This window comes from Trichoderma camerunense, assembly GCF_050948025.1.
Source record: "Trichoderma camerunense strain CBS 138272 chromosome Unknown V8C40scaffold_16, whole genome shotgun sequence".
NCBI lineage: Eukaryota > Fungi > Ascomycota > Sordariomycetes > Hypocreales > Hypocreaceae > Trichoderma > Trichoderma camerunense.
In genome coordinates this window covers 940,302-963,809 of record NW_028145354.1, presented here as the reverse complement: position 1 = coordinate 963,809, position 23,508 = coordinate 940,302, and the positions used below count along the sequence as shown (strand labels likewise).

The 23,508-nt window shown below is 49.3% G+C and overlaps 10 protein-coding genes across 10 annotated transcripts; 6 read left to right on the top strand and 4 right to left on the bottom strand.

Moving 5' to 3' along the window:
* The first annotated feature begins 194 nt into the window (after window positions 1-194).
* V8C40DRAFT_252939 (porphobilinogen synthase HEM2) lies at window positions 195-1,905 on the top strand. The gene is made up of 2 exons (XM_083217483.1): window positions 195-720; window positions 783-1,905. The coding sequence occupies exons 1-2, from the start codon at window positions 475-477 to the stop codon at window positions 1,689-1,691; spliced, it is 1,155 nt and encodes a 384-aa protein (XP_083070338.1). The 5' UTR covers window positions 195-474; the 3' UTR covers window positions 1,692-1,905.
* A 145-nt stretch (window positions 1,906-2,050) lies between these two features.
* Window positions 2,051-2,824, bottom strand: V8C40DRAFT_73491 (Dabb family protein). The gene is made up of 3 exons (XM_083223365.1): window positions 2,671-2,824; window positions 2,481-2,591; window positions 2,051-2,288 (listed from the first exon to the last, which is right to left on the bottom strand). Exons 1-3 carry the CDS (start codon window positions 2,734-2,736, stop codon window positions 2,133-2,135), a joined length of 333 nt encoding a protein of 110 aa, XP_083070337.1. The 5' UTR covers window positions 2,737-2,824; the 3' UTR covers window positions 2,051-2,132.
* A 1,274-nt stretch (window positions 2,825-4,098) lies between these two features.
* Window positions 4,099-5,136, top strand: V8C40DRAFT_268868 (glutathione S-transferase family protein; the record flags this gene model as incomplete). Its single annotated transcript, XM_083220005.1, has 3 exons — window positions 4,099-4,149; window positions 4,273-4,726; window positions 4,802-5,136. 3 exons carry the CDS (start codon window positions 4,099-4,101, stop codon window positions 5,134-5,136), a joined length of 840 nt encoding a protein of 279 aa, XP_083070336.1.
* A 1,604-nt stretch (window positions 5,137-6,740) lies between these two features.
* On the top strand, window positions 6,741-9,020 carry V8C40DRAFT_281613 (acyltransferase family-domain-containing protein). Its single transcript, XM_083221641.1, has 2 exons — window positions 6,741-8,073; window positions 8,137-9,020. Exons 1-2 carry the CDS (start codon window positions 7,224-7,226, stop codon window positions 8,895-8,897), a joined length of 1,611 nt encoding a protein of 536 aa, XP_083070335.1. The 5' UTR covers window positions 6,741-7,223; the 3' UTR covers window positions 8,898-9,020.
* Window positions 9,021-9,025: 5 nt separating this feature from the next.
* V8C40DRAFT_252928 (amidohydrolase 3) lies at window positions 9,026-11,680 on the bottom strand. Its single transcript, XM_083217482.1, has 3 exons — window positions 10,678-11,680; window positions 10,138-10,606; window positions 9,026-10,076 (listed from the first exon to the last, which is right to left on the bottom strand). The coding sequence occupies exons 1-3, from the start codon at window positions 11,167-11,169 to the stop codon at window positions 9,262-9,264; spliced, it is 1,776 nt and encodes a 591-aa protein (XP_083070334.1). The 5' UTR covers window positions 11,170-11,680; the 3' UTR covers window positions 9,026-9,261.
* A 347-nt stretch (window positions 11,681-12,027) lies between these two features.
* V8C40DRAFT_276782 (protein-tyrosine phosphatase-like protein) lies at window positions 12,028-12,923 on the top strand (the record flags this gene model as incomplete). The annotated part of the gene is made up of 2 exons (XM_083220889.1): window positions 12,028-12,538; window positions 12,595-12,923. The coding sequence occupies 2 exons, from the start codon at window positions 12,028-12,030 to the stop codon at window positions 12,921-12,923; spliced, it is 840 nt and encodes a 279-aa protein (XP_083070333.1).
* A 451-nt stretch (window positions 12,924-13,374) lies between these two features.
* V8C40DRAFT_252921 (ankyrin repeat-containing domain protein) lies at window positions 13,375-17,502 on the top strand. Its single transcript, XM_083217481.1, has 3 exons — window positions 13,375-14,469; window positions 14,527-15,322; window positions 15,378-17,502. Exons 1-3 carry the CDS (start codon window positions 13,395-13,397, stop codon window positions 17,422-17,424), a joined length of 3,918 nt encoding a protein of 1,305 aa, XP_083070332.1. The 5' UTR covers window positions 13,375-13,394; the 3' UTR covers window positions 17,425-17,502.
* Window positions 17,472-18,976, bottom strand: V8C40DRAFT_252919 (translation initiation factor eIF2 subunit beta). Its single transcript, XM_083217480.1, has 2 exons — window positions 18,335-18,976; window positions 17,472-18,147 (listed from the first exon to the last, which is right to left on the bottom strand). The coding sequence occupies exons 1-2, from the start codon at window positions 18,816-18,818 to the stop codon at window positions 17,978-17,980; spliced, it is 654 nt and encodes a 217-aa protein (XP_083070331.1). The 5' UTR covers window positions 18,819-18,976; the 3' UTR covers window positions 17,472-17,977.
* A 1,057-nt stretch (window positions 18,977-20,033) lies between these two features.
* Window positions 20,034-21,275, top strand: V8C40DRAFT_73114 (uncharacterized protein). Its single transcript, XM_083223364.1, has 2 exons — window positions 20,034-20,769; window positions 20,844-21,275. The coding sequence occupies exons 1-2, from the start codon at window positions 20,544-20,546 to the stop codon at window positions 20,939-20,941; spliced, it is 324 nt and encodes a 107-aa protein (XP_083070330.1). The 5' UTR covers window positions 20,034-20,543; the 3' UTR covers window positions 20,942-21,275.
* V8C40DRAFT_72677 (marvel domain-containing protein) lies at window positions 21,236-22,274 on the bottom strand. Its single transcript, XM_083223362.1, has one exon. It carries the CDS (start codon window positions 22,138-22,140, stop codon window positions 21,610-21,612), a length of 531 nt encoding a protein of 176 aa, XP_083070329.1. The 5' UTR covers window positions 22,141-22,274; the 3' UTR covers window positions 21,236-21,609.
* Between the last annotated feature and the right edge of the window lie 1,234 nt (window positions 22,275-23,508).

The window sequence follows — 23,508 nt, the reverse complement described above, 5'->3', positions numbered from 1 at the left end:
TCTCTCTGCCCACTAAAAAGCCGCTAAAACGGTAGCGCATATTGGAAAATCCCCTCCGCTGATTGGCTGTCGGCTGCGTATCGGGAGCGTACTGCAGCGCCTTTCCGAGGCAAGTTGCAGCACCTGCACCATCAAAGTTCCTGCCTCCGCGGAACCGCTGCTGCGCACAGGCAAAAAATCTGACTGCAGGTACGTCCCTCGAAACTTCTGGGGCCGACATCGTTTCGCCATTTTCTTCTTTTTCTTCTTCTTCTTCCACACTTCAACTTTTCTGTTATTTCTTCCTTCTTCAGCAGCCTCTGCCTCTTGTTTGGTGTCGGCATCTCGTTTCCTGCGGCCTTTTCGAGTCCTAGATTTTGTGCTGACCATCGGAAGGCGACCTTCCCATCAGTGTCACCATCCACAGTTTCCTGGTCCCACCAAACCATCACCACGACTCGCACAGAGCCAAGTCGCTCAATTGACCAGCGCAACATGTCTTTCTCCAGTCTCGTCCAGGAACTTAGCCTTCGCGATGCCAACAGTGCTCGCCGGCCTGGTCCTGCGCCTTCAGTCTCAACATTCGATGACCGGGCGTCTCACGTTTCTCGCACCATGTCTGGTTATGCCAGCACCGCAGCCACCAGCGTGAGCATCGCTGGCGACATCGGCAGCCAGCTTCACGGCGGCTACTTTCACCCTCTGGCTCGATCCTGGCAGTCTGAGCGCCAGCTGACCAAGGTAAGAGGAGATTCCCAACAATTTGGTGTTATATCTGTCTTTTACTGACTCTCTGCCTCCAGTCTATGCTCATCTACCCCATCTTTGTTACCGACGGCGAGGATGACATGGTCGAAGTGGCCTCTCTTCCTGGCCAGTTCCAAGTCAGCATCAGCAGACTGACTGGCTTCCTCGAGCCTCTCGTCCACAAGGGACTGCGATCCGTCATGCTCTTTGGTGTCCCCATGAGGCCTGGCACCAAGGATGCCCTTGGCAGTGCCGCTGACGATCCCGAGGGCCCAGTCATCCAGGCTATTCAACTCATCCGCCGCCGCTTCCCTCAACTATTCATCTGCGCCGATGTCTGCCTCTGCGAGTATACCTCTCACGGCCACTGTGGTATCTTGCGAGACGACAGCAGCCTGAACAACCAGATGTCTGTCGACCGCATCTCTGATGTTGCCATCGCTTACGCAAAGGCTGGAGCACACTGTGTCGCTCCCTCAGATATGAACGATGGCCGTATCCGTGCTATCAAGCTGAAGCTGATCGAGGAGGGCATTGCCCACAAGACGCTCCTCATGTCATACTCTGCCAAGTTCTCTGGTTGCTTGTACGGACCTTTCCGGGACGCAGCCGGCTCTGCCCCGTCATTTGGCGACCGCAGGTGCTACCAGCTGCCCCCTGGAGGTCGTGGCCTTGCTCGCCGTGCCATTATCCGCGACATGAACGAGGGTGCCGACATCATCATGGTTAAGCCTGCTGGCCAGTACCTGGACATTATTAGTGACGCCAAGGATCTTGGCAAGGACCTGCCCATCGCTGCTTACCAAGTCAGTGGCGAGTTCTCCATGATTCACGCTGCTGCCAAGGCCGGAGTGTTTGATCTCAAGGCCATGGCTTTTGAATCTACAGAGAGCATTCTTCGAGCTGGTGCCACCATTGTCATCAGCTACTTCACCCCCCAGTTCCTCGATTGGCTCGACAACTAATATTTCGGATGAAGAGATGAAAAGAAAGTAATGGGTTTGCGTTTCAAGGAAAAGGACAAATAAAATACCAAGGGAAAAAAGAGCAGGCGTTTGGCATTGCAATTTGATGGAGGCCGACTTTGTAACATGTGCCGTTAGAAATCTGCTTTTCACGTCTTTAGAGCGAGGCATGGGTTATGAAACACGAGGGTAATGAAATGATGTATACTTGAAGTTTTTCTTTTTCTTAATTCAATATTCTACTCATCAATTGATGCCATTCGTGACTGCTAACGTCTGTTTCCTTGCGCCTGGTTTTACTCTGCCTCATTGTGTTGTACTATGATACGAGATGCGCATGACGGCACTTGTTTTGACTTGTTTCCTATTTCTTCTATACTTTTCAAGTGTCTAGTATATACAGCTATTGGTATCACTATTCATCTCTGTGTCCACCAATCACTAGAACACACCAGTCTCGTAGTCAAAGACAGTGAGCTTCTCGATGATGGGAACAAGCTTAGCCACTAGGCTCTGGTGAGCAGGATCTTCCTTGAGATAGTATGCCCTGTCCTCGAAGGAGCCGAACTCGAAGCTAAAGCCATGAGTTAAGCCATTCTGTTTTGCTTAATTAGCTGTGATCTATCTCCTCTTTTCATTTTGGGAAACTAGAGAAAACAAAACATCTCCCCTTCGCATCATGAGCAACCAGAGAGAACAAAACGTCTCCCCTTCTCATCTTGAGTAGCTAAGGGAAAAGAAAACGCGGGGTTTCATAGTTCTGCCAACGGAGAATTTGGGAGAACTTACGTTGCGGCCTTCGGGAGAATTGTTAATTCCGCCTGTGACGGACTTGATGTAGGGGGTTTTTGTGGTTGCGTGGAGGCAGTTGTCCTTGAGGGCGAGGAGGCCTGCGTTGGCCTGTGAAGATTTGGGAGGTCTGTATTAGTATTTTGCTTTGTTTCTGGTAATAGAGAAATTACGGAGGATTTATACGCACATCTGCAATGGCCTCGGGGGTGGCGTCTGGCTTGAAGGCCACTAGAACGAGGTGGATGATGGCCATGTTGGTTGGTAGTGGTGTAGCAGATGTATGTGGAGGAATAGACAAAAGGGCGAGAGAGAACGATTGAGTTGAATTGTTGAGATTATGGATTCTCAACTAAGTGGTTCATTCTGGCTAAGTAGTATATATAGTCGTTTTCCACAAAGCGGAGATGCGGTCTAGCAGCAAGGTATACTAGATGGTACCTACCTAGCAGTAGTCTGGGAATTCCCGTCTGTCCAATATTGATCATCAGACTGCTTGGCCTATGCGGTCTCGCAGCAAGGTATGCTAGATACGCCAAGATAGTAGCCTGGATTCTGGGAACTTCCGTCTCTCTGATATTGATTATCAGATTCCTTGGCTATGCTTATCAATCCTGAGCTTCATCATCGGCCACTCTTCCTTGGGCAGCTGGTTGAAAGTACGGTAGATGGTTAATAATCTGTAAAACTAGCCATAGTAGGTACGATTCAACGCATATAACAATCCGCAGATCGGAGGGCGACTTCTCGCTGCTCCTTTTCTTTTAAACGAGGCAACTTTGTGCGCGACCAGCGCAGCCAAAATGGGACCTGAAGATGGTCTGCCGGCGAAGCTTTGGGGTATCTATTTGCGGTCGGGCAAGTCGGAGTTTCTATCGTAGCGCAGAATATATGTCTTGGTCTCCACAGGTCTTACAAATTTCCTAGGATCGGAGTTGTCAACGCAGGAGTTCGGGGGTAACTCCTGGGTTGTCGGGGATATTGGTGATTCGGCCGGAGATTGGATTGATTAGATTGGCTGCGATGAGATCCGGCTCTGGGGTGCGGATGGATGCATGATGTGTGGGATGGGCAACCAACCAACAGCATCATTATATTATCCGCATATGCACGTCATGTTTATTTTTGTGCCATTGAAGTTTGGGGACGAGAACCTGTAAAACTATCTATTCTACTTTCATTCTGGGTGTATAAACAACTTCGTTTCCATCGCCAGTAAATTATCTTCACCTTACTCTCATATGTTGTACTCTCTTCAACTCTAGTTACCATGTCTTGTAACTTAGTTTCTTCTATTGATTGCGAATAGTATCAATCAACTCTATTGCCGCTTACCCATGCAAAACACTATTGGCCAGATATGCGCATCCTGCCGCAGTGGAGCAAATGAACTTACATCCAACATCGTCCAGAGCCGACGTCGTCCAAGTGCCGAAGATGGCACCATATGCTAAACGCGGGAAAACAATTCCTGCGGAGGATTCGGCGTATGAGTCAACAATTGCGATGGTAAAACTCTACCATGTCGTCGTACAAAATGCACGATTCTTTCTCTTCACGATGAATATTGCATCTAAGGACCTAGTAGTCCATAGCTGTAGTTAAAAATATCGTAAATATGGAAGTGCATTACAGCGCTGATACGCCTCTACAAGTGAGAGAGTCCAAGGTAGGCTACTTGGCAAAGAAGGGGAAATTTCTGCTAGAAATAAGAACAAAAACAAGGAAACAAAAATATAGACAAATCCAAAATGCCCCTTGCTAATACGTTACCTCGATGTCTCGATTCTAGTATCCTCTCCAGCTGCTTACAGAGAATACCCCAAACGGCAAAAAGGTGCAGATTCTACTGGAGGAGCTCTACGATATATATGGGCTTTCATGGACCACTCACCTCATCGACCTCGAAACAGACGAGCAGAAAAAAAAATGGTTCCTCCAGCTGAACCCAAATGGTATTTCTGAAATGCCCTTCACAGCGTCGCAAGCTCTAACAGTCTGGCATCATCTAGGCCGGATTCCTGTCCTTCTAGACGTCGTTGAAGCAGAGACTGTTGTATCCATCATAGAGAGCTCAGCCATACTCATCTATTTACAAGAGAAGTACGATGAACGCAACGTCTTTAGCTTCGATTCCGCCCACGAAAAGAGCCAGGCGATACAGTGGCTGTTCTTCTGGCATTCTTCGGCTCCGGTGCAAGGACACGCTCGGCATTTTATGAAAGGAACCGCAGAACCCATACCATGTACGTAAAGTCATCTATTCCATTCTCAAGACAAAGTGAACAGTTCAAGGACCTGAGCTCAACGACCAACAATAGATGCAGCGCAGTATTTCCAAAAGGCCATGCTTCGCATATACTCCGTTCTGGAAGCTCACCTTGGCGGTCAGTATAACGGACAATCCGCAGTGCCTCGCGAATACCTCGCCGGCGATGGGGTAGGAAAGTATAGCATTGCTGATATGGGCACCTGGCCTCATGTCCGAGGGTACCGCTCCTTGGGATTCTCCGAAGAAACTGACATGCGGCCCAAGTTTCCGCATCTTCTACAGTGGATTGATCGCATAGCAGCAAGGCCTGGGGTACAGAGAGGTATTGACGCCAGCAAGTATGACAGCGAAGAGAACCCGGGGCTTTTAGTAAGGGCTGAATAGGCAGGGTCGGAATGGTACGGTATGATTCAAGTACTGAAGCATACTTCATATATGACATTTTGACCAGGCGTAGCACTTTGAATCATGGTAATGAGGGAAGTGTTCAACGTACTATCATCAGACGGGCTCTTAGTAGACACTGTGCGGAGAAGGTGTAATCTGCGTTATACTGTAGGCCAGACAACGGACCGTCCATGGACACGACGAAGAACTGGCGAATGCGATCGGCCGTGGGTCCAGGGGGCTTTTTCAGGGACAGCGTTTCTATCTTTCCCATGAGGCGTGAGTGTGGGATACTCGAATGGATAGATGCGTCGAAGCGTCGGTGGACACTGTCGCTAGCGTACGATAGGAAGCCAATTATTGCAACTGGATTCAGCCAAAAGAACGTTGATCAAACAACATGCTTTTCAGCCGCCCCTGGCAGTCTGCGTAGTGTAGCTGATGAAGGGGCAGGGGTTTGATTGTCTGATGACGGCAGACAATCGAAGGGTGCTACACACTATTCTTTGTTACATGGCAGTTGGCTGCTTCACTGTTCTTTTAAAAAATGTTCTGCATCTGGTCTGAAAACGGACATGTTTAGGTGCACAGGTAATTTGGGAATTCTGGGGAAAACAAGCAAACCAACAACACTTGAGCCGTTTTACTCGTACAACAGCAAAAAAGCAGAGCCAACGGCAAACTTCTCTTTGTACTCCATGCTCCAGCCCTGGATGTTTGCGTCCATTTAGGAAGGGAACAGCGCCAAAGAGACACGAATAGCACCAGCGATGCTCCGTCATGCGCCGATCGGTGGATGCATGAATAGCGGTGGCGCCGTGGGACCCTCTTGAATTTTGAACTTTGGGATGGTCAAGAGAATGCTCAAACGATTCATGGCCCAAATATCTCCATCCAATGCCATAATTTTTTTTCCTCTAGGAGATGAGATGAAAGCATCTGGACATTGCGGCAGTGGTTGCTAGATGCGGAATCAACATGCTGCTGTGGTTTAAAAGAAACAATTAATGGTACGCAATGGGTTTCACTGGTGGTCATATATAATATATCCGCCTCCGGTTGAGATGCGAGACTCGTCGATCATGGTTCGACCATTTCGGGTCACCGGAAATTTCACGAACGATTTATCTATGGCACTTTTAGACTGCCTTCACTTTTAAGATTTTTTTATTCTTATTTTTCAACAGCTAGTGGTATTCCCATTTGGACCCTTTGCAGATCTGGGGATACCGGCAAGAGACGCAACTTCCCGTCTACGATCCACGGCTCTTTCCTCGACGCCATCCGATGCTCCGTACCTACAGATATCTGTGTAACTGTGTAACTGTGTATCTGCATGTATCTTTTGGCATGTCACAGCTTGGCCGACCGTGCCTTCTTCATAAAACCATGGAAAGGTGGAAAGTGAAAGTGGATTCGGGACGCATGTCACAATCTTTGTCTCGTACGAGCTCTTGCTCAAGCCACACATTGGTAGGCCTTGAATAAATGTGGAAATCCGAAACCTGCATGCGGAAGGGGCATCTCACACGGATCGACATGGAAGGTATCGCCTTGTACTGGAGCTATTATGAGCAGGAGGCACTGATCCTCGCCTTTTAGCTTCACATCCTTTCCTTTCTGGTCGTCTCCTTCTTTGTTCTCATTTCCGATGTAAACAAATGCTCTCCTCTTTATCCTCTTTGTCTTCTTTTTCCCTTTCTTTTCCTTTTCTCAGTCTTGTCTTTCTTTCCATCCTCAGTCCGTCTTATACAAACCGCGGGAGAGACAACGACAGAGAGAGTCCGGGTTACCTCTTTTCTGCCCTCTCTAGTCGCTTGCCTCGTTCCCCGACTGGTTCGCCTCTCCTGTACCATCTTTCTCGTTGAGTCTGTTTTTCAGTTTGATTTCAGCGCACCTTCGTTCCTTTGATCCTGTACGAGTCTACACATGCCAATGAAAACGGCGGAAGGATCGTGCCACTCGCTTCAGCAACCGTTCATTACCTACAAGAAACCACAGATTGAGCGTATCTCAATATCCTCGAGTCTTCTTGCTCCCCGTGCAGGACGAGCCCCAAACCAACATTGTTTTATTGATTGGCAATGAACCATCACAGTTCTATCAACGACTTACCATCAGAAGAGAAGATGGGCCTACTGGACCAAAGACGGGGTTCGGATGCCGCAACAGACGTCAGTGACAGCAGTACTGGTACTGCGACTGGCGCTGGTATAGCCACAACTCCGGCCCATACTGACGACCATTTTCAATTCGGTCTTTTAACCCCTTCAGCTGGTTCCCTGAAAGCACCCTTTGGATACATTCGATCAACACCATGGCGGATTCTTGCCGTCCGCTTCCTTGTTTTTCTCACACCTAGCTTCTTGCAAGGTCGTCACGCTCGCGAGCAAATATGCCCGGCTAAACTTGCTCCAACTGCCTACCTTGATGGCATGCGTGGTCTGGCAGCACTCTTCGTCTTCTTTTGTCATTACTTTTACCAAGCATTCACTATCGCCGAGGGATGGGGTTGCGGCGAGACCAACTACCACATTCTCAAACTGCCATTCCTTCGTCTTTGGTACCAAGGCCCTCCGGCCGTCTGTGTCTTCTTTGTCATTTCTGGATATGCGTTATCATACCGACCTTTGAAACTAATTCGAAACGGAGCTTGGCCTGATTTCGCCAATACCATGAGCTCTTTAATATTTCGACGAGGAATTCGTTTATATCTTCCCACCGCAATCTCAACTTTCATGATTATTTGTTTCTTGCGCATCGGCGCATACGAGTGGACTCGAGATTTTGCCAACGATCGAAAGTACATGAAAAACATTGTAGAGCCGCATCCAGCCCGCATGGAACATGCATATGCTCAATACAAGGATTGGCTATTACATATGTTTAGATTTCTCCAAGTCTTCAGCTGGGACAAGTTTGGCGGAAGTACCTGTAAGAAGAAATGATCCATGTTCAAAATATTTTCCAGAAGTACATACTAACACGCTCTTCCAGCTTATGACGTCCATTTATGGACCATCCCCGTTGAATTCCGATGCTCGCTGTACCTCTTTCTTACCATTATCGGCACTGCCCGTCTGCGTACTTCGGTGAGATGGCTCACTGTTGTCTTCGTCATGTTGGTTACCTATCGCAACAGCCGATGGGAACTTTTGCTATTCTTTTGCGGGATGCTCATTGCTGAGAATGATCATATCCGTGGTGCGCACGTCCCGACATCTAATCCAGCCCTGCCGATGGAAGAAAAGCCTCGCTCGACCAAGACCAAGCTGTGGCCCATCTTCTGGGCACTGTTCAGCATTCTTGGCTTGTACTTGATGTGTCAACCGGATGGTCGTGGTGAAATTACCCCTGGATGGAGATGGCTATCCTCCCTCATACCTAAGTGGTGGAAGGAAGAAAGGTACCGCTATTGGCAGTCGACTGGTGCCGTCATTTTCATCATTGCTGTGAGCCATTCGCCTCGATGGCAGCGCTTCTTTAACTTGCCAGTGGTTCAGTACTTTGGCAAGATCTCATACGCCCTCTACCTTATGCATGGACCAGCTATGCACGTTGTTGGCTATCACTTTGAGAAGTGGGCATACGGCCTGACTGGAGTGCAAGGCTACTGGTATAATGCCGGGTTCGTCCTGGGGGCGTGTTTTTGTATTCCCACGGTCGTCTGGTGGGCGGATATCTTCTGGAGAGCGGTTGACATTCCTACTGTCAAGTTTGCCAAGTGGTTCGAGAGCAAAGTGATTGCCAAACCGTGAGCTCAGATGAAGATATTTACAGAGAGAAGATGAGAATGGTTTCTTTGATTCGGATGCATAAACTAAGAGCTTTGCAGCTTAGATGGCGTTAACAGCGGGGTGTCATGTTATTTCCAATATGGGCTTGATTTTTTTGTCTTTGATCGTCACCGTCAAGGAAGATTTCTATTTAGTATTATATCTTCATAAAATTTACGTTCTTCATCTAAGTACAGTGCATAAGCTGCAAGGGGTATGTTATGAACTTATTTTCTGCACGAAAAACAACCATGTTAGAGCCCTTATAACATCTTATGCCAGCGGCATGGCTCAGGGAGTGAGAATAAACTTGTGAAAATGAACGAACACTCCTAGTGATTTGCTCTTACTTGGAATCCGACAAGGGCCATCGTGTCTCGTCTCGGGAGTATACTCTTCTTCCCGCCACCCAAGTCTCTCTTACTTTGAGTGTGCGAAGCTTCTCGACATCCATCTCCTCCAGCGGCTCATCAAGCACAACCCAATCCGCAAATGCGCCACGCCTAATTGAGCCTGCATATTGCTCGATAAACGCTCCATACGCAACATTCTGTGTGAAGCCCATAAGCGCTTCATCCAAGCTGAGAGTCTCTTGAGTGTGCCATCCTAGCGAGGGGTTCTTCGGATCAGGCCCCAATCCGGTGTGCGGGTTCCTCCTCGTGACCGCAGCGTAGATTCCTTGGAACGGGTTTGGTGGCTCCACGGGGAAGTCGCTGCCAAGGATAGGTTTGATGTCGAGTACAGACTTCATGCGGTAGGCTTCCTCTTTTGTTCGCTTTGGTCCGAGTCTTTCCTCAGCGTACTTCATGTCGGAGGTGGCGTGTGTGGGCTGAATGGAAGGGATGATGCCGAGAGCGTGCATGCGTTTCTGGTCATCGGGGTGGATAATCTGAGAGTGTTCAATGCGGAATCGGTGCTTGGATTGACAATCAGCAAGGTCGTCCTGTCCACATTGCTTTTTCAAGGCTGCTTCAAAGGCATCAATAGCATTGCGGTTGGCCAGGTCTCCTATGGCGTGAATATTGACTTGAAAGCCTTCTCTGGCCCAAGCTTTGGTCACCTCTGTAAGGGCTGACGCATTGATTAAGAGGGATCCGGAAGTCCAAGGGTGGTCGCTATATGGCTCAAGCATGGCGCTTCCCCAGCTTCCCAACGCTCCATCTTGATTAGGGGAGAATAAAGTTAGCACTGCAATAGAATCTGTTCAAGTTGAGTGACTTACCAGCAAATAGTTTGACGCTGCGTAATCCAAACATGCCGTTTGAAAGAGCGATTTGAGAAGTGGCTTCGGGGCAAAATGTGTTTCTCTTCTCACATTCCAACATACTGTAAACTCGGACAGTCCAATCCGGAGAAGTTGCCAGTTCAGAATACAGCCGAGCGTTGTCTGCCGTCACACCGGCGTCGTGCATTCCTACCAGGCCAACCTTGTTCAACTCCTTCATAGCTGACTTGACGGCTTGAGCTTTTTCTTCTTCTCCAGGCTTCGGCCACAGGGCCATGATCATGTCCATGGCATTATCGCAGAAGACTCCTGGGCCAGGATCACGAATGATATCACCTCCGGGAACGTCTGGGATCTCCTCTGGGAGGAGGTTCAATACTGCCTTTGAAACCCATGAGCAATGAACATCAATTCTGTCCAGCATCATGAAAATTCCTCTGAGCTCGTCGTCTTGCTCAATGTCGTTCTAAAGTTGACGATACGATCGATTATTAGCAAAGGAGGTTCCAAGGATGTCTATGGAAGTCATCCACTTACAGCAGTAGGCATGCGTCCAAAGGCAGATTGGTCCCATCCAATACCACGAAGCCATTGGCCTTTGGTGCCTGCTCCCGGGTTTGCGGCGAGATATGTCTTGATGCGATCTCTCACTTCATCGAGCGACTTGGAGCCAAAAAGGTCAACCGAGTGAAGAAACTCTCCATATTGCAATAGGTGCCCATGGCCGTCCCAGAGACCAGGAATCGCATAGCCGTCTGAAACGGAAATGTCGGCTCCTTTTACTTGGTGCAGAGAGTCTCTGCTATCCTGGGTCCAGACGTAGCGAAACATGCCATCCTCCACCGAGAAACATTCAGCAGACGGATGTGCAGCATCATGAGTCCTCACGCTCTGGTAGCAATATACTGGAAGAGGGTCATTGTGAACACCCGTGAAGAGAAACGGATGTTGCTGGAAGGAATAGGCAAAAACCGCGGCTGCAATAACTGAGATAATAGAACCCCAGCGAAGGAGCGGCGATAGAGCCATTTTTCTCGGCGTTGGCGTTGATTCTGCAGGTCCAAACAGCGATTATCCCACAAGATGGTGCTTATATACAATTTTTTTATAGTTTCGGAATCACTCTGACATATTATTTGTATGGCTTACGCCAAAAGCGCTGATGTTTTACATGAAGGGCACGAAAAGTGGTCCTGGAAATGTTGATAGTGCGCCTTTGTGAGAAGCCTTTTTTTCTCTTTTGGTTTCCCGACCGTAGTCCGAGACATTTTTCTGGTCCCTTGCAGTGCGACGCCCTATCTCTAGCCAAAGGATCGCGATATCGATTTTGATTTGTTGAATCCATGGCTATTTTGCCGCTGATCAGGGACTGGCTTGCGGACACTAGCATTGAGTTGGAGGCATGGCGGGGTGAAATGGCGCCGAAAAAGGAGGGGCAGGCTGTTGAAGAACCCCTCATTGGGATTTGGGGTTGCGCGAAAGCCTTTTGTGAGGGTTGTTGATGATTCGTTTGCTGGTCTGTCAAGTGATTTTGCTGTTTGTTTGTTGTTTTGTTTGCATTGGAATAATGTTATGTGTGAAGTAGAAATTCGGCGATGAATCACGTGTGCAGGCGATGGTGATGGCATCTTCTGGGAAAGGAAAGAGCTTAAGGACAGAGTAGCGACTTGCCGTTTGTCGCATTGATCGCAATTAGACTAGCAAACCACCAAAGTATTACTTCGTATTACTTCGTATTCCTGCTTCTCTCACCCTTACAACTTCTCCTTGTTCTTGACCTCTTGCTGCGAATAAACACTTCTTTGGGAGATAAACAAGAGAGACCTAGAACACGGTCGAGCTACTCCTGTCGAAAACTTTTAACTGATACCCAACAAAATCACAGCTATGGCTACACCGACTTCACCGGCCCAGCTCGATGAGCTCGTCCGGACCCGTGTTGACAAGCCCATTTCTCCAGAAGTTCTCTTCCCCATTCTCTCTTCCGCACCCTTCATCCCCAGCAAGACGCTCATCAACGCCCGTGATATCGGCGCTGTGCCTGGCAGCAAGATTCCCTCTGGGCGCATCTTCCGCTGCGGCACCCTAGAGTACGCCAGCCATGATCCCGACACCGTGGCCTGGATCAAGGCCAACGTCCGCCGCATCTACGACCTTCGCAAGCCACTCGAACGAGAACACGGCCCTGACCCCGAGATTGAGGGAGTTGAGAATGTCTGGTTCCCTGGGTCGCAAGAGTACAAGACGCCGAGCTTGGAGGATTTCGCCAAGGGGGACGGTAGTGCCGCCTGGAAGGACCAGTACATGGCGGTTGCTCTCACCTATGCGCCGACATACAAGGCAGTCCTAGAGCACATCAGAGATAGTCCCGCGGAGCCATTTCTCTTTCACTGCACAGGTAGGCAATTCTTCTTGGCTACGGGCTACTCCCTAGTTACTAACACCGTAAACTAGCCGGCCGTGACCGCACCGGAGTTCTCGCCGGCCTTCTCCACCACCTCGCCGGCACGGCCACTGACGATGCAGTTCGTGACTACATGCTTTCCCGAATCGGTACCGAAGTCGCTCGCGAGAAGCTTCTAAGATTCGCCATGGACAGCGTTGGCACCAACGACATGGAAGTACCAGGCTTCTACAACCTCGTTGAGCTGCGACCGCAGTACTGGACTGCCTTTGTCGGGGGTCTCGAAGAGCAGTTTGGTGGCTGGGACGGCTACGTAACCAAGGTTCTGGGGCTGTCGGAGGAAGATCTTGTCACTGTGAAGAAGAACCTTCGTTCTTGAATCTTGCTATGATGACGAGAGAAGAAGTGGCAGTTATCAATCTGTTTGCATTGTTGTTTGTGATACCATAGACGTTTGATGACGTTGAAGACGGCTATAGCGGGAGCTTCGACCCTAATTGAATATCCAAGTCCCGTCTTGAAGCATTCGAATTTTCTATTGCAGAAAAGCCAACTTGATCCCTAGCAAAGCGGAGGATAGAAACACCGAGACCGAGAATATTTCGAACACCCACGCGACGCATTATACGCCTACAAGAGCACGATGTGATGAGCTGATTGGGTGCCCATATTGCTGAATATACGGAGTATGCACTTATTCATTTTGCTGCCTCACTTTTACTGGAGCAACTCTCAAGTTCGGTAAAAATATTTATCCGCATTTAAGGTACGAGTACTCCGTACGCCAGTCTAACACAACCCCAACCCCACCTCCGGGATGGAGCCTTACTCAACTCCGTAACAGCTAACCATGGCGGCCCAAGCAGTTACGAAGACCAGGACTCATGATGATTACACTGTGGGATGGGTCTGTGCCCTATCTAAAGAGCAGACCGCGGCAACGGCTATGCTGGACGAGAGACATGATGATCTTGTTAAGCCGCCAAATGACCCAAATGCATACACCTTGGGGTCGATCGGGAAGCATAACATTGTTATAGCTTGCTTGCCTCAAGGTGAGATCGGTACTAGCTCAGCAGCGACTTTTGCGACATGGATGATCTCCACTTTTCCATCAATCAAGTTTGGCTTGATGGTTGGTATCGGCGGAGGCATTGCCCCCAAGGTTCGACTTGGCGATGTAGTTGTCAGTACTCCGACGAACCAGTATCCTGGGGTGGTTCAATGGGACTACGGCAAGGCAGAGAAAGGGGGTGAATTCAAGCAGATTGGATCGCTGAATAACCCACCGGCTCTCCTCCGCACGGCCTTGGGGAAACTGATGACGGAGAATGAGTTGAGCGGGTCTAAGATACCTCAGTATCTAGACGAACTAAGTCGGAGATGGCCGAGACTCGTGTCAAAGTATACTTGGTCGGAGTCACTTACGGACCCTTTGCATACTAGTGACAGTCACGGCAGCCAGAAAGCTGCATTTTCACTATTCTTGAACGTGATTCTGTCACTTCTCAAATGGCTCTTTGGCTTGTGGGCAATTAGTTCCTCGGACCATGGGGTCGAGAGAGGTCCAAACCTTCGTCCCCCTGCAGCCGATGGAGGGGAGAGGAAACCGAGAGAGACATGCGTGCATTATGGTTTAATCGCTTCTGGCAACCAAGTGATCAAAGACGCCGAGTTTCGTGACCGCCTTGACCAGCGCTATGACGGGAATGTGTTGTGCGTCGAAATGGAGGCAGCAGGATTGATGAATAACTTCCCATGTATTGTTATTCGGGGCATTTGCGACTACGCCGACTCGCAAAAGAACTACGACTGGCAGGAATACGCTGCGGCAGTAGCTGCGGCGTTTGCAAAGGAACTTCTGCATTATATTCAGCCACGCGATGTTGACGGAGAGCGCCCAGTGAGAGACATAATCAGAGAGGGTTAGTCGGTCCCCAGTTAAGCGGATGGCAGATCTCTGATAATAAATACCTGTATAGTTTATAATGACGTTACACACATCAAGGCCAAGCTGGATGGGAAAGATGATATTGAAATCCTTGATTGGCTTACACGAACCGACTACGGCCCGCAGCAAAGCGATTACTTCAACAGACGGCAACCGGAAACCGGAACTTGGTTTCTCAAGTCGGTAGAGTTCCAAGACTGGCTTGCTACAAGCAAGCAAACACTGTTTTGCCCAGGCATCCCCGGAGCAGGAAAGACTATTCTGACGTCAATTGTGGTCGATTACCTTTGCTCAAAATTTGACAACAACTCAATAATCGGCATTGCTTACATCTACTGCAACTTCAAAAGGCAGGAAGAGCAGAAGATTGACGATTTATTGACAAGCGTGCTAAAACAGTTAGCTGAAAGCCAGTCTACTCTACCCGAGAGTGTTAAAAATCTCTATAACCGCCATAAAGCTCAACGAACACGCCCCTCCATTAGTGAAACCTTGGCAGTTCTTCAGTCTGTGATATTACTATATTCAAGAATCTTCATCGTCGTTGACGCTCTTGATGAATGCCAAGAATCCAGTGGCTGCCGGGCGATGTTTATCTCAGAACTCTCCAACCTACAAAAGAGTAATGGAGTAAACATCTTTGCGACATCGAGGTTTATCCCAGATATTAGGGATAAATTCAAGGGAAGCCAAGAAGTTGAGATCCGTGCTCGTGATGAAGATGTGCGAAAATATTTGGAGAGCCAGATAATGCAGTATGGTTCGGCACTCTTAAAAACACATTGTGAAGAAGTTGAAAGAGATATTACAAAGGTGGTTGAAGGAATGTAAGTTTCTGTTTTACTACTATATAAAGGTTGATGGTAAATAATATTTACATAGGTTCCTGCTCGCACAGCTTCATTTCGAAACTATTAAAACTAAGAACACGTTGAAGAAATTTAAGAATACACTAGCAAACTTACCTACCGGGCAGAAAGCGTATGATTCTGCTTACGAAGAGGCTGTACGAAGAATCCAGGGTCTCGATTCAGATTCCAAGCAGCTAGCATGGCGGGTTCTATCATGGATTACTTGCGCAAAAAGACCACTTGCTACAAAGGAGCTTCAACATGCACTCGCAGTAGAAATAAGCAAGACCGAGTTGGATGAAGAAAATCTCGTCCAGATCGAGGACATGGTCTCGGTATGTGCCGGACTGGTTACTATTGACGAAGAGAGCGAGATCATACGGCTAGTCCACTTTACAACTCAGGAATACTTTGAGCGGACGCAGAAACGTTGGTTTCCAACTGCACAGACCGAAATTGCCACGGTTTGCGTTACCTACCTCTCATTCAGCGCTTTTGAGACTGGGTTTTGTGAAACAGACGAGGAATTTGAGGAGCGATTGCAACTGTTTCCGTTCTATAGATATGCCGCATGCAGCTGGGGGCACCATCCTCCCAAGGATGAAGCTATTCAAGAGATCACCGAGTTTCTCAAGAGTCCAGCCAAGGTTGAGGCATCGAGTCAAGCGCTGACAGTCAATGAGGATCATTACAGTCGATCGCTGCCAAAGAAAATCACTGGACTACACTTGGCAGGATTCTTTGGACTGCACAAGGCCACAGATACACTCCTTGAACTTGGATATAGCCCAAATGAGGAAGATGCTTGGAAACGACAGCCTCTATTGTATGCTGCCCAGAACGGGCATGAGGCCGCCGCCGAGCTACTGTTAGCACGCGGAGCTCTTGTGAATGCTACTGATACCCACAAGCAGAGTGCGCTCTTTGCAGCAGCTAGAAACGGCCATGAAGAGATCGTTGAGAGACTACTAGCCGCAGGAGCGGATGTTGTTGCCGGACAAAGCGCATTCTCAGGAGCAGCTCAATTCGGCCATCAAGGGATTATCGAAAAGCTATTAGCAACAGGAGCCGATGTTAATGCTATTACTAGGTTTGATAGAAGAACTGCACTTATGGCAGCAGCCATGAACGGCCATCAAGAAATTGTTGAGAAGCTATTAGCAGCAGGAGCCGATGTTAATGCTATTACTAGGCTTGTTAAAAAACCTGCCCTAACGCAAGCAGTTGTGAACGGCCATCAAGAGATTGTTGAGAAGCTATTAGCAGCAGGAGCTGATGTTAATTTTTCCGTCGAAGCAAGTGCACTTTTGTTGGCAGCTCAATTCGGCCATCAAGAGATTCTTGAAAAGCTACTAATAGCGGGAGCTGATGTTAACGCTGCTACTGGTTACACTAGCAAAGAAACTGCACTTCTGGTAGCAGCCAGGAACGGCCACCAAAACATCGTTGAAAAGCTATTAGCAGCAGGGGCTAATGTTAATGCTGTTACTGGTTGGAGGCATGAAAATGCACTTACAGAAGCAGTCGAGAAAGGCTATCAAGGAATTGTTACAAGGCTATTAGCAGCAGGAGCTAATGTTAATTCGACTGGCTTTGGGGGACGGACTGTACTTGCAATAGCTGCTCTGTGCGGTTACCAAGAGATTGTTAAGAAGCTGTTGGAAGCAGGAGCTGATGTTAACCTTGGTGACAATGACAGACAGACTGCAATTATGCTGGCAGCTGAGTTCGACCGTCGAGAAATTGTTGAGACACTATTGGCAGCAGGGGCAGATGTTAATTTTGTTGACTATATGGAACAGACTGCAGTTATGCTGGCAGCTAAGGACGGCCATCGAGAGATTGTTGAGAAGCTATTGGCAGCAGGAGCTGATGTTAATTTTGTTAACTATAGGGGACGGACTGCAGTTATGCTGGCAGCTAAGAAAGGCCATCAAGAGATTGTTGAGAAGCTATTGGCAGCAGGGGCGGGTGTTAATTTTATGGACGATAGGAGACGGACTGCGCTTGAGCTCGCAGCTGAGAGAGGTTACCAAGAGATTGTTGAGAAGCTGTTGGCAGCAGGGGCCCAGCAGTAACTAGTATTTACATTGGAATGACAATTACTATCAGAAAATCATTACACTTTGCTTTTATAAAGGAAGCCGGATTCGCACAGACGCTTGATAACGTTGAAGCGAAAAGGGGGTAAAGAGTCACTACAGGGCACATGACAACTTTGCACAAATACGTAAGTAGATATTGACACCCGTCATTCCGGAAAAGACAGCTCTGTGTCAAACGTCAAATCATTTCGGCGTTAGGCATATGACGACCGCTATGTATCTCATCTGTTCCATGTCCATAGTAGATCAAGAGTAACTTGCTTTGTACTTTCCCTCCCCAATATAAACACAGCCTTTTAGCCCTTGCGTCTTGGGCTTACCGCTTTTCCTCCATTCCTCCGACAGCCTGATACTCCCTATTCACGCCGTGTTTGACACCATGTTAAGGGCATAGGATGAAAACCGAAATGGTGTCTCAAGTCGATCCAATAAGGCAGAATTTGCCGTTGCAGAAACATCGCTTTGAAAATCAAGCATCTTATTGGATATTGAATACATACGCACGCGTATAGAAGCAGGGCTGACCTTAACCCTGCATCTTCTTTCTCTTGCCGATCTGGGCGGAGAAACCCGTCTTGATGGCAGTGACACTTCGTCGTGAACCGCAGTTGTTGCAGGTGATGAAGTAGAGACGGTTCTCACCCTTGTTGAGCTCGGTATCGGGAGACCTGCAAGTTTTGCAGGTAACGTACTCGACTGAGAGAAAAGCTAGTTAGTATGACATTATTTCATCAAGAATAAAGAAAGAGGATAGAGTGGATGGGAAATGGAAGAGTAAGAGATCGTGGTAGGAGTGAAGAGGATCCTAGTCTTGGGCCCGGGATGGGCAGTATGAGGCTCTTCCACTCCGCCCCACCGCCTGTGCGTGACGGAATAGACGTACTGATGTATTTTCTGACGACGTTCTCAATCTGCTTCTGCTGGAATCGACCCTTGATGACCAATCTTCTATTTCCGTCAACGGAGCCGTTTGTACCCAATTCGGCAAACAGGTAGGCGGTGAGATGTTCTTCGGTTCGCTTCATGCGCTTGCTGATGTCGGCAATGTTGGCAAAGACAGTTTTCCTGTTGCCTTCACGCATGCACTGGGGAGGAGGAATCTTGTAGCTCTTGGTGCCGCTGAGTGAGTGGTCGGGATTCTTTTGTGATAGGACGGTGAAGAAGCGGGAGAGCAGCATGGTGTAGGGGATTGTCTTGGACTCGTCGTGGGTCCAGACACCGGTGCCAGTCTCCATGTCACCCTCGTCCTCCTGAGCTGCCTCCTCGGCCTCTTCGGCGTCCTTAACCTCGAGCTGCTTCAGCTTGGCAGTGAACTCATCTTCCTCAGCACCCTCGGCCTTCTTGACCTTCTTCTTCTTCTTCTTCATGGTCAGGTCGAGACCTCCATCTTCGGCGGGGGCAGCGCCATCCTCAGCATCGGCATCGGCTTCGACGCCCTCAACCTTCGTCTTCTTCTTCTTCTTCTTCTTCAGGAGAGATAAGTCAAGGCCGCCATCTTCGGGAGGGGCAAGTTCGTCGGCGGCGGCTTGAGATGAAGTATCAGCAAATGCTTCGAGGGCGGCAGACAGAGGCGGCGTACGAGGCGTGTGTGACTGAGCCGTCTCCTTGGGTTCCTCGACAGCACTCATGATGGTTATTGAGCCGTCGGTCTCGACTACTAGTTGCTCGTCGGTGAAGGCAACGGATTTACGGGACGGCTTACGTTCGAGTTGGTCCTGCGTAGTGGGGAAAAGCAGAGGGAAAAGGTTAGCAATGCTTGATGGATTGTCTCGTGATGGAATTGAAAAGTCTAACAGAGGTAAAGGCAATGGCGAAAAAGGAAAATCTCAAAAGGGATTAGGCTGGGGAGTGGTACAGTACTGATGATGCCTGGTGATTTGTGATGCCGTCTAAATGGCAAAGGCTGTGACTCAGAGGTATGACAAGGGAGGAAGAATCATCGGGTGGATGAACAAAATGTCCGCGGTGAGTGTTGGTGGGGTAAATTTGCAGTGATTGGGGCTTTTTTTTGCGTGGCCGGTGCTGGACCTTGTGGGCTGTGGGAAGAAGAGAGGGGCAAAATTTGGTGTAGGAAAAGCAGAGGGAGAGCAGAGCAGCTGGAGTGGCAACGCCAGGGCTAGCTTGCTTGGTCCAGAAGGTAAGGAAGGTTTCCATGAAAACGGAGACACCCTCTTGGGTTGGTTGTACCCAACTGTAGTGGTGCAGCGTAGGGTGGCAGACGTCAGACTTACCAGTACTTCGTTGTCCATGATTGCGGTGGTTTCTAGGCTTTTTGCCTTTGTCTTGCTTGTCCTTGGCTTTGTCCTTTGACAGCTCAGGTCTACTCACTAGAGAAAAGCCCCTCTCTGTGCGCACCTTCTGTCTCAATCGCTGTCCTTCCTTGCGTCGCTGCTTGCTTGATAACTGAAGCTGGCCGCTTATAGGCGCCGAGATGTCGAGTTGGCGGGCGATGGCTGACGCTTTGCAGCCAAATATGCGCGTATCTGCACGACGATGGCGTTTCCTGCAGAGGCTCACTGGTCCTTGTTGTAGCTGCAGATGGGAATGTCGAGTGAGCAGCGCTGAGTGAAAAGGTTGAGTTTGAGTCAGCTGCACGTCATGTCATGGGCCGTTTGTTTGGGCCGATATTCACGGAGCTGCTGGGCACTGATCTGATTGCACGGGGGAGTCACACCAAGAAGGAGGGGTGTCACGTGAGTTGACAGTGCACGATAAGATAACAGCTGCTGTGCCGTTGAAGTCCCAACCTGTTGCTCCTCTCCCAGCCGGCAGTGCTGTACCAGGTACGTACCTCAGGCCTGAACTGAACTGAACTGCAGCGCTGCAAACCTCCCGAGGTGGGCCAGTTGCAGCCGCCCTTCGGCATCAGTAGATCGGAACAAGCTCCACTGCGATTGCGAGGCTCAAGACTGTTCACGACGTCTATCCGCAGAGACAATTCAGCTTCAGCAGTCGCCCTCGTCTGCATTCATGGCCTAAGATCTCCGACGACGCCGTAAAGCGACCTCTCGTTCCGGTCTCTCCCTCTCCCTCTCCGTCCATAGAACAACCACAACAACTCCAACCTCTCTCCCCCTCGGAATCTCGTCGCAATGGCCTCAGACGAGTCCCTCGTCGACCTCCACGCCGCCTCCATCACCGACGACAAAGACGACGTCGATTCTCTCCCTTCCGAATCCACCAGCGATCTCTACTCCGAGGCCGACTCCGAGGCGCAGGCAGAATGGGACCGCAGTCTTGAGCAGCTCCAGCTCCTCCTCACCATGATCCTTGTGCCGTGGATGGGGAAGCTCTTTGGCCGCAAGTTTGCGTATTGGAGTGAGTCGTTCCGGATATCTTCATCGTTTTATCTCTGTCATGGCTCTCTTGCTGACGATTGTTCTCGCGCTAAGGCTGGGGTAAGTACATGAACTGGGTGCACAATGTAGACGTGCAAGTTACGAACAAGAAGTCGTTCAATGCTGCTGGCGCTGTGGCCGCCACGTTATAGCCGTCAATCGGATCAAGGATCATTCGGCGTTTTTGGATCGACTGTTTGTCTTCACAGGCTGGGAAAGCATAGATTGATTCCGCTTCGATATATAAACATCAATCCGATACAACATCAGAGGCGCCACTACCACATTTTGAGCCAAATCTACGATGAAAGGCCTTGCAAATACATGCTAGGAAGCACGAGGGACATGCTACTGCCAGGAACAACACCACATGTAGCGCGGCACATTGGGTGTCATGAAGAGAAGTGGTAATGGGCAGCGAATAATGTATATATAAACATGACTTTGTTATTCATCCCTCAATTACTACATTAGTTATCATTTCCATAATACTGTCCCTTTCCTGCCAACCTTTGGCAATACCAATCCAATACCGAATATTGCCCATCGTAAATGTACGTGCTAATACAGCGTAACTTCATATACCCGCCCCAACCCATCAACTTGACACCCATTAAACATGTTGGCTTCTTCCAGACAAAGCTCTACTCGCATTTGTTGAATTGAGAGAACATCTTCGCATTTAACTCTAGCTCCCTCAATTGCCAGATGATCCACCGGGGACAAAAATCCTGTTGATCAACAACAATATTCCTCTCATAGCGAAAGAGCGAGGGATGTGAGGGGAAAGGACAGTGGAGAGGCTCCTCGTCGAGCACACTTAGACCTGCGACATGGCAGGTCGAGATGATCGCGAAGAGCGGGAAGTCCGGATCGACCCGCCAAAACCGCCGCTGCCCTTGGAATCCAAGATGGTGATGGCCAAGAGCAGGCTGAAGCACACCCAGAGGAACCACATGAACGCAGTGCTGGCCTGGATCTCACGGCACCTCCTCTCATCGTGGTGAGAACCGAAGCCGATCCAGCCGCTGGGCAGGTGAGCACCGGAAATGTTGCCGCAGTTGGGAGCCCGCAGCTCGGCGGCCAACACAATGGCGCAGATGAAGGTGAGCAGAGTGGCCAGACCGTCCCAGAAGACGAGCGCAAGGGGCACGGCGAGGCTGACGACGAAGACTGCGAGCAGGCCGTAGAGGAGCGCAACCCACGACCAGGCGGCGACGAACATGGTGAAGTTGATGGTCTTCATGTGACCGTTGACATTGGCGGCGATGACATTTCCGATGAGGGCGGTGATGAGCAGGGTCCAGATGAGTGCGATGATACGCAGGATGATCTTGAAGAGGTTGGACATGGTGGCGGTGAGGTCCAAGCTTTCGATTTTACTGTTTTGATGTTGATTTTGGTTTGATTCAATTCAATTGGCGATCCAACAAGTCAGTCGCGAATTGTGGGATTGATCTTCCGCAGACCAGGCAGGGGGAGGGCGTGTCTTTTGTCTGCGGGTTTCTTTTCAATCGGCGGAAATGCCTGTCCGTGCAATGGGAGCTACCGGCACAATCGGTGAAGCACACAATAGCGACGCTAATAAGTGTAGAAGCACCTAAGAGCTAAGTTGTATTATGTTGGCGATGTTATGTTTTGGCTTGGAATGGAAAATGGTTACGGATTCAATTGAAGCAGAAAAAAGACACGACGCTGCACACGAGAACCGTCGAGGCAGAGACGCAAGCGATTCGAGTGGGAAAGGCGTGATGCAAGAGTGTCGACCGAGCAACCACGGAAAGGAAGCTTATAAGGTGAGATGGGCGGGCAGTGACGTGTGGGGGGAGGAGCTTCGATCTACTTGCTCTAAGGTAAGGAAGGGTAAGCTGGGAGCTGGGGGGGGAAAAACAACACGAAAACGACAAAAACAAAGTACAGCTGCTCCGCGATTGGCAGAGACGGTACCTCTTGCGTGTCTCAAAATGCCAAACGAAGGAGGTGTAGCTTCATGCGTCTTGTGCTGCCGGAGTTCTCGGCACTTGTTGAGGGCTTGCATGACGTTTTGCATCCGGGCGTCGATCAAAAGTGTCAGTGTGAAGCTTGTTTTTGCCTGTGACTGCTGGCTGCTTTTTGCTTTTGGCAGAGAGTTATGTTTGGGAGAGTCTAAAAATGCCCTTTAAAACACCCTGACGTCACACTCGTCTCAAGCGAGAACAGCCCAACAAAAAGCATCCTTCATCACAAAGATAAAAAAAAAATTCAAAATAAAATACAGCCACCAGTTATTGTCTCAAATCTTTCACCTGTTGTGACACAATTGTCTCGTCTGCCGCATTGTCGCAGAAAAGCTGTGTTGTGCTGTTGCGTGTGCGGATGGGCTTCATTGGCTGCAGCTGGACCCTACATGAGACAGATCTCCCTGGTTGGGAATAGTCGCGCGGCTGCTCGTTGGCCAGTGGACAAATCCATGTCGTCATCGCCATCATTGGTCGGGAAGCTTTTCCACGCCCGAAACGGATCCAGCTGAGCACTTTGACGAATAAACTGCAGACGTTATGTGATGTGAAGGGAATGTTGGAGGTGAGGCGCGTTCTCGTGTTCGTATCCTCATCCGTCTTCTTGTTTCAGACGACTGTTTACGTGTATTGAGCATAGCATGTGGACAGATGCGAATGGCCAATCATTGCGCCGCTCCGATCAGCCCATGAGGCCATTTCATAGAACCTCAGCTGAGGCA